General features: G+C 32.3%; 1 protein-coding gene across 3 annotated transcripts in view; it reads left to right on the plus strand.

Moving 5' to 3' along the window:
* LOC132704714 (serine/threonine-protein phosphatase rdgC) overlaps window positions 1-3,578 on the plus strand; it is a 144,640-nt gene extending 141,062 nt beyond the window's left edge. For all 3 annotated transcript variants that reach the window (XM_060674895.1, XM_060674896.1, XM_060674897.1), the window contains one exon: window positions 908-3,578. In XM_060674895.1, the coding sequence (XP_060530878.1) occupies window positions 908-1,293 (386 nt within the window). In that variant the 3' untranslated portion in view covers window positions 1,294-3,578. The remainder of the gene's footprint in view (window positions 1-907) is intronic.
* Window positions 3,579-8,762: the final 5,184 nt, after the last annotated feature.

Below are 8,762 nucleotides of genomic sequence, written 5' to 3' on the forward strand. Positions count from 1 at the left end.
ATTTGAACAAGTTACTAAAAGTACGATTTTTTTGACTCTTGAGTTGTTTTTGGTATCTTGCCTTATCATCAGAATGGACAAAACCTTTAATGAACGTTTTTTTGTACTCTTTGATACAAATGTCGAAAATATTGACACTGTACTCTCTGGAGATATGTATAGATTGCTTAAGGATTGTCACAAAACCCGTTTTTTATAAAATATTCCAAAACCTTTTATCTTGGGATCTAAACCTTTCTGAACCTTGGTTTATATGAAATGTTTTCTTTTCTTTTTATTTCACGAATCTAGAGCTGCATGTCTTTTAAACACCCAGCACAATAATTCACTTAAGGTCGTTTATATTAATAACATTAATTTTAAAAACATCAATCAACAAGAAAAATGCCATAGGCATAGAACAACTTGTTTTTTATTTGCTAGCCATCCAGTTATATAGGAAAGTATAACTAATGTTTAAGACACTCTGCTTACACGTGATCTTCTGCCGTAAAATCTAAACTGTGCTGCCATTTGTGTATGAGTGGTAAAACATTATCTGAATTTTTGGTTGGAAATCTGTAATCTCTGATATCTCAGGTTGGCACACGGAGGACAGAGGGCACACAAGTAACGAATATATACTACTCACTTGAATTAGCTATATGAATTGTTGTCTTTTGCGGGTGGAATTCATTGAAGCTTTTTGGTCGAAGAAGGAATTAGGATAAGGGTGGATAGGATATTAATGTTATTATTGCAAAAAATCACTCTGTTGAATTTATTTTAAATGCTGACTATGTCTTTAATCTATATTAAGGAATGATCAAAGTTGATCACTAAATTTGATGAGGGATATTGGAGCGTAAATTCTACCTCATCAGCTTTCATGGGCTCCTCTACCTGTTTATTCTAATTCTTGTTACAGGGTACATCAGCCTAGATGAGTTGGCAGACGCTTGCAATCTCATTAAGGAGCATATGCCTTGTCCGATGACTGACGAACAACTTGCGGAGATATGCAAAATGATGGACATAAACAAAGACGGTCTGGTGGATCTCAATGAATTTATGGAGACCTTCAGAATGGTGGATCCCGAAACCAGACGCGTCAACGGACCTAGCACGCCAGAAAACTTCAAAAACGAGCAAATGGTCGTTTCCAGTTTGAAACCCGACGGCAACTCTTTGACAGTGCAAGTTCACAACGCTTTCGCGGACGAAGTGGAAGTGAACAAAATCGTTCCTGTTGTACACAACAATGGATTGCAGACGTCGCCGGTGTTAAGCAGCCGAAGAGCATCGCAAATATAACTTCTTGTACTATAGCTAGTGCTAAGAGGAAAATGTCAATTTAATTATACGACTGCAATTGTGAAAAATTCTCGCTCGATTTTTCAGTTTTTTGTTCTAGTAGTGTAATGAGATTGAGGGTATATCCAACTCATGTTAATGTTAAAAATTTTTGTCTTCCTTGCTCATCGTTTCGCTCTCTGTCTCCACAATATAAGCGCCCACATACATAGAGTTTAAAAAAAAAGGCGATAAACATAGTCTTTGATTCATTGTTCAAAACAAAGGGTAGCAGCTCATTATTATATGTGGAAACGTTGAATCTGAAGTCAACCGCGAATTTCTTGTTTTCTATTTTAAAACACGAAAAGAAATAAAGCTTTAAAATTTTATGAAAAACCTCCCGCATATTTTTTCACAATTTTGGGGACCGAAATAGACCACCGTCCTTCTGACTACCTGACTAAATTTCAAGCACACTTTCTTTTCTTTTTTTCGACATGTCTTGTTTAGCGTTTTATTTTTATTTGTGAAAAAATGAAAGATTAACTCTACTGGATTATATTCTTACTTCCGATTCGAACGAAGCGACTCAGGTATCTTACAATTATTTCGTTTTTTGTTCAATTATTCTAAAATATAGAAAATCTAGTAGTATTTTTCAAAAAATCAAAAGATTTAAAAAAATTAGATTATAATAAATTTAATTCCGACTTAAACCGTGCCGAGGGCGTAGAATTTATCAGTATAATATAAATGTTCTGTTAGATACTCACGCCTCACTCAAAATCAATAATATATCACACAACATGACGTATGGGTGCAATTATTAACACTCCAGTTACTAGAAACAAGTCATAATCTAAATTTAAAAAGAGTAAAAGGCAGACCTATAAAACTCTGAGATATATCACAACTGCGATAAAAAAAAAGAAAATGTATTGGAATAACTTTTTTATTATAATGAATGGATGAGTTCGCATGAGACTATTAAAGGGAAAAACTAATGATGTACCTGCAAATATATGTAATGTCGAGGATATAAATAGTAATAAATAGAAATCTGTTCCCGAACTACCCCTGATAAGGATTTAATTTTATATTATACTAATAGAGTAAATAGTTCATTCCCGTGTGCTTTTTTTGACCCCTGCAATTGAAACTGTTGTATTCTTGATAATTAGGACTATTGATTTAGGTGCTAATATATCTACAATTAATTTATATAGTCACCATATTTTCTGAAATTGTTCTGCCTCTGCCTCTATTATTCCAAAAAAATATTTTCAATATGGTTTCAATTAAATTTTTATTACTACGAGACTGCAACCAGCCATTAGTGAAGTAGCAGGTTTTGGTAAAGAATGAGGTACCCTTAGTTTGTAAAGCTTTTTTTAATTCTGGCAAATTTTCTCTTGTTCATGTATTGTAAATCAGGATTCGTTTCATTAATTTTTTTGGGATTAACGTGATTGCGTTGTCTATGCACAATAAACAAATTCATTAAAACAGCATTAGAATACCGGTTTCCTTCCATTTTGAAATGATTTTTTAGACACTATTTGCTCCACAACCCATAATAAATAAATTTTTATAAAACTATCAAACGAAAAATGAATTATGTAATATAAGACGCATGGCCGCCTAAAAGATGAAATATGCCAAAGTTTTCAGATAAACTTGCATTTAATTCAGAAACCAAAAGATTTACGTATAGGGATACATAATTTCATTTATTCTTTGAACACATGATAATATACAGGGTTAGGTTTGACCGATCCTTCATATCTTATTCGATATTAAGAAATTCTGTTCCATATCCCGTTAAGCTGAGTCCAAACTTTCAAGTTTCTGCTGACTCCAGTGTCGTAGTAATAAAAGTTTAATTGAATCTCTGTCTTGATCGGACAAATGACGAAAATAATTGTTTTCCTTAAAACCGCTGGAGATAGGGATAGATTAGGAACATGTTATTTAAAAACAATCATAAAGTATGAGCGGATCCGAAAATATAACACATGGTGACCCATTAAATTTTAATTTTAATGTTGACGCTACTTTTTAAATTTACATCTATAGAGCATCGCCGCTTATGGAACTAATGAAATTTTGCAAGGCAATAATGGTGTAACTTCTTCATCCATTAACGTTAATAATGATATCCTTCAGAGGTCCGTTTTAAGCCTTTCTTCACTGTATATGGTTCTCGATTCACAAAATTCAAAAAATCAAAATATATATAATAGTAATAGTAAGTAAATAGACCTTTATTATTATTAATACTATTATGAAAGTTTATAAATAAAACCTCCTAAGATATGCGCGATTGCGATATATTCCCTGTAGAAATAATAATCATGATTCCTTATTTATCCGAAGATGGTAAGAATAGCAGAGCTTTTCAATGCGACTGAAAAAGGAAAAATCATCTGGATATAAAGGCGATGTATCACCCATAACTTAACTTTGAGAAGGTAAGATATTTAAAAAATAATAGTATTCCCATAACATAAGAGGACTTAGTCTCATTCTCAAATACATATTCTTTAAATCCTTTTTGGTCATTGGATCCTCAGCCCGTTATAAAATTCCCTAGGTGACTGGTAAAGTAGTTTAGCCGCTCTATATGAAATTAATCGAGGATACATAGCTGACCTGAAGCCATTGCCAAAGCTTTTTCCTTTTGGTGTTAGCAAATTTAATTCTGGTTAAAGGATACAAACTTATTAAGAAATGGTTTTGCTTTGTGATAAATGTTTTAGTAGTCACATTTAAAAGGTGTAGATTTCTAAGAGAATTTAATTTTAATCCCGTATCATACAATCATATCATATAACAATTCGAACGAGAATCCATTAAAGTCTTCCATTGTTATGATCCATATGTTCGTTGTTTATTTCAGATTTAATTTCCAAATAAATGCAAGAAGGTTGACTCAACTTGAAATAGTCGATAATTAAATATTATTATGGTAAAGGTTATCGGAGTTAGGTTCCCAGATAATGCAGAAGGTCAAGCTTAAAAAAAGGAATCTCTTATTTGATTGTCTATTTTTTACCGAGATTAATGACAAGGAAAGTTGCGATATCATATCAAATATTAAGCAGAAGGCTGCGCCCGAGCACGCGGTATTAGTGTAGATGATTGATAACGATATTTTTAATGAATGTAGTTTTAGTTAATTTGGCAAACAATATAATAATATCATATACTAATGCATGTATCGAATTACAAACCATTATCGCTTCTAAACGTTTTTTCGAACAGCAATAGTCTAAAAGCTTTTAGACCATTTAACAACTCATTTAGACAAATATTAACTTCTTTTGCATAAAAGAGAAAATGGGGTTCAGAGCTTCCGTTCTTCAACTAATTAGATCATATTTGTACTATAGAAAGCAGTATGTCACTGCTATGCACGCAAAAAATAAAACTGTGGCAAATAATTGTGGAGTGTACTAGGGTCACTGCTGTATTCCCTTTTTGTTCTGAATCGGCAAGTGCATGTCACCAGAGCATAGTAGATACGTTTGCGGATGACACAGTAATGATATATAGTGTGCAACATACTGATTTGGACAACAGTGACAACAAAGTATTACATTATTATATTATATTAAATTAGAACCTCATTTAATTAACATATAGGTCATTGCAAGATCAAAATTAACTATGTGATCCTGAACAGGGTTGATTCAATTCAAAGATATCAAAAACAAAATAATTTCCCTATAGGGCCCTTAGACGCAGAAGATTCTTGACACACAATGCTAAATACAAACTTTGCAATGGAGGTAGTTTTTTAAAAAACTACCACATTCCACTGCGATTTCATTTACAAATGTTCTGTATTCGTCCTGTGTCGGTTTTTGATTAAGCGAACTCATATTTCTCCAATCATCCTGTTGGCTTCTTTAGAGTTTAATTGAAACTGTCTAGCCTTCTATTCTGTACCTGGTTATCTACTGTTTGATGGAGGCAAAACTCATGGAGGGGCGTGAACATTTTCTCCGATGACTGATTCCCATATTGGTGAAAGGTAAATATCTGAGTCGAGGTAAAGATTGCTTGATTGCTTATTGATTTCTATTGCTAATAGTATATTATGCAACAAATGCGGTAAACGGCATTTGACTCACGAGTTTTTAATAAACGAGTGAATTAAAAAGTTTACCGAACGACTATACTTTTTCTACGACCGTTAGTTTTTGACAGAATTGATAAACGTCAAAATTCAAAGCGTGGGAAATATTTCCGAAAACATTCGATCGCTCCCAAATCCGTGCGGTAAAATTCCGGAAATGTCCGAAATGGTTCGGATTCGTGGGAAACGGAACTGACGTGGTTAAGTGACGCTTCCCACAAGCTAGATCGGTGGGTATTTTACAGACGGGAATAGAAAAAGGAATTTATTACATGCAAGAATTTTTGTTTTATCGAATGTTCTTTTAGCATAGTTTCGTCCTGTTCCTGCAAGACTTTGCTTCCATGTTAAAACCCTTTACATGAGAAACTGATAGTTTGGTACTTAATTCGTTTCATTTAATTGAACAATAGATCCAAACGATATTGAATCTCTCTTGACTAAAGTCCCTATTTCTGAAACTCCCAATATTCTTTCAGATATATTACAATCAGAGAATATGGAACCAAACTATCTAATCTTAATTGAAAAATGCTTGTCTGGGTCATATTTTTCTAGCAATGGTTAAATTTATCAACAAATATCACGAACAATTACGGGTTCTCCATTGTCACCAATCATTGCAAATATATTTATGGAAGCGTTTGAGAAAAAAAGCCCTCGATATATACCAACTAATACCAAAACTATGGAAACGCTACGTTGTTGACACTTTTGTTATTTCCCATTATGGTTAAGACTCCTTCCTAGATTTTCTTAGCCATTTAAACTCTATACATCGAATTGGAAACCAAGAGTAATCTTTCATTTTAGGTATTCTTATTAATGAAAAATCAGACTTAACATTGGGTCGTTCTATCTACAGAAGATCTGTGCACACTGACCGATACCTTAATGCATTGTCACGACCCTTTATCAACTCTCTTTTTTTCAGAGCCGAACAACTATCTCGACCCAAGTCACTGAAACCAGAATTAAAACACTTTATATGTGCTCTTCTGTCAAATAATTTCTACATTACAGTCCGAAAGCAAACCCTACACTTGTCACTGAAAGTTTCAAGGACCACATATCACAAGTTTTTAAAGAAATGTAACGTTAAAACCACATTTACCACTTATCCAAAATTTTCTGAATATCTTCGGTATGTCAGACATAATTCCGCTTGAGATATCAATAGTTTACAGCATAAATATAAACTCATCAGCAGTTGCACTACCAGACATCATACCTTATTGGATAAAAGAAAATTCTTACATGCAATCAATTCTTCTACCAAATAAAAACGCGAGAATCTATAGAAATCTATGAGCAACCAAACAATCTTAACCGAGACTCATCCGAGACAATGTTTTTGCTTATCCTCTAGCTCTGCGTCTCTCATACAATATATCATCAGGTACAGAGTAAAAGGCGAGCCCGTTTCAATTAAGTTTGGAAGAATCCATCAAGATGACTGGCGAAACTTCAGCAAGTTCGATTTATCAACAATCAAAGCAGGTGGAATTCGGAAGATTTGTACAGAACCACGCTCTAAAGACTCTCTTTGATTTGAATTATCAGACTCATACATCTCTTCAGTATGCTAAAAGTTTTTCCAATTTCTATTAATTTGCAAAAATGAAATAATGATATTATTAACATTGAAAGGAAAAAGAGAAAAAGCATTATCCATGTAGGAATTGTTAGAACAAAACAAGGCTCTCTGTAATCCCATAAGTGAAACATCAATCTCATTTAATAATCTTTCATATCTTTAAACTCAGTTAAATGAAAATTAAAACATATTAAAAAGTATTGTCTAGGAGTTGTTTGTTTTCTTTTTATAAATTAATTTAATAAAAATCACGGTCGCCGTCAGAGGACTGCCAATCAGCAGCAAAATTAAGTCTTGAAAGGTGCTCCAGTGCAGCTGAGGTCCTAAAATTAAATCTCTCGAGCTTTCAGCTTTTGAAATTACTTGTTGTGTTCTTTTAAGGAAATACCATCAAAGCGACGAAGTTGGTTGAACGTAAAAAATAAAAAGTTGTCTAAAGAATAGAGATTGCATAATAAATCACCCTATATTTTCCAGCTGCCGCATGTACCGCATTTCAATCACTCGTTATTTGGTAGCAAGCAAAATATTTTGGAGCACACATGTAACGATAATATTTGTAAATTATAAAAAGGAATTAAAGGAATTGCATTTGATCCAAATAAATGACATTTGGATTACGAAGGAGAGACGGCTTTAGCAACTGATTTTTTTCTTTCAAAGAACATTTGGTAAATAATGAGTGTAAGCAAGGTATATAAATATGCCAGTGTATAATTAAATAATACAAATAAAATCCTATAAAAAACGAATAGGTAAAAATAATGTTATAATCTAGTGCAATAATATTTAAAAAAAACGTGCTGATAAGAATATAACTCAAAATTATTTTATGGCAATATATTGCTAAACAAGTTAGAGTTAGTGAAAGTATGTTAAAGATAAATAAATAAATTCGAGGCGTTACGAAAGCATCATGGACCAATTGTAGGACCAAAAGTGTTTACAGAATTCGGATTAGATTTAGTTTATTGTTGAATTTGGAACTACAATAGCTGAATACAAGAAAGCAAACTCGTTTTATATGTCGAAATTCCAAGTTAGTTCCTATCAAGCGTGCGTAACTTTCAACAGCGTTATATTTTTTTTACTGTAGTTTGATTTTTATCCCTTTGTATTCTTTAATTTTGAAACCATAATAAAGGTTTATTATTCAGACCAGTTTGTTGTTTTTCACTATAGGATAACCAAAAAAGCAAAGTATATTAAAGTAATATTTTTTATACTGAAAGCCAATTACAATGATTTAATAAAAAAAAGGGTTTTTTTGCGCTGATTTCAACAATATTTACATATTAAATTTATTTTTTACATATCTTCAATATTATTATCAACTTGTTGACTTCTATAAGATACCATCGAAATATTTTAAGTACAACGTCTCGTGTGGGCGAAGTCATCATCCACTATATTTTTTCATATTCATTTGTATTAAATAGCATTTTTTATTACAAATATAACGATAAATATACATAGTATAAGTTAACATGTTCATTAAACAAATTAGTTCAAAGCAAAAGAATATTTTATAAAGAATGTTCAAACAATTGACCATTATTTTCCAAACGCAGATAACACAATGTAACCGTCGAATTTAAAACATTTTTTTACATATATAGTCAAATGTATGTAATAGACGTTAGGACACATCATAAGAAGGAACCTTGTGACGTAACTTAACTCAGTTAGTGGTAATATTTTTTTTTTTTTGAAGTCGAAAAGTTGGTAAGATATGTAGACATATATCTC

Source organism: Cylas formicarius, unplaced genomic scaffold (genome assembly GCF_029955315.1).
Source record: "Cylas formicarius isolate icCylForm1 unplaced genomic scaffold, icCylForm1.1 PGA_scaffold_7__23_contigs__length_41026272, whole genome shotgun sequence".
In the NCBI taxonomy this organism is placed as follows: domain Eukaryota; kingdom Metazoa; phylum Arthropoda; class Insecta; order Coleoptera; family Brentidae; genus Cylas; species Cylas formicarius.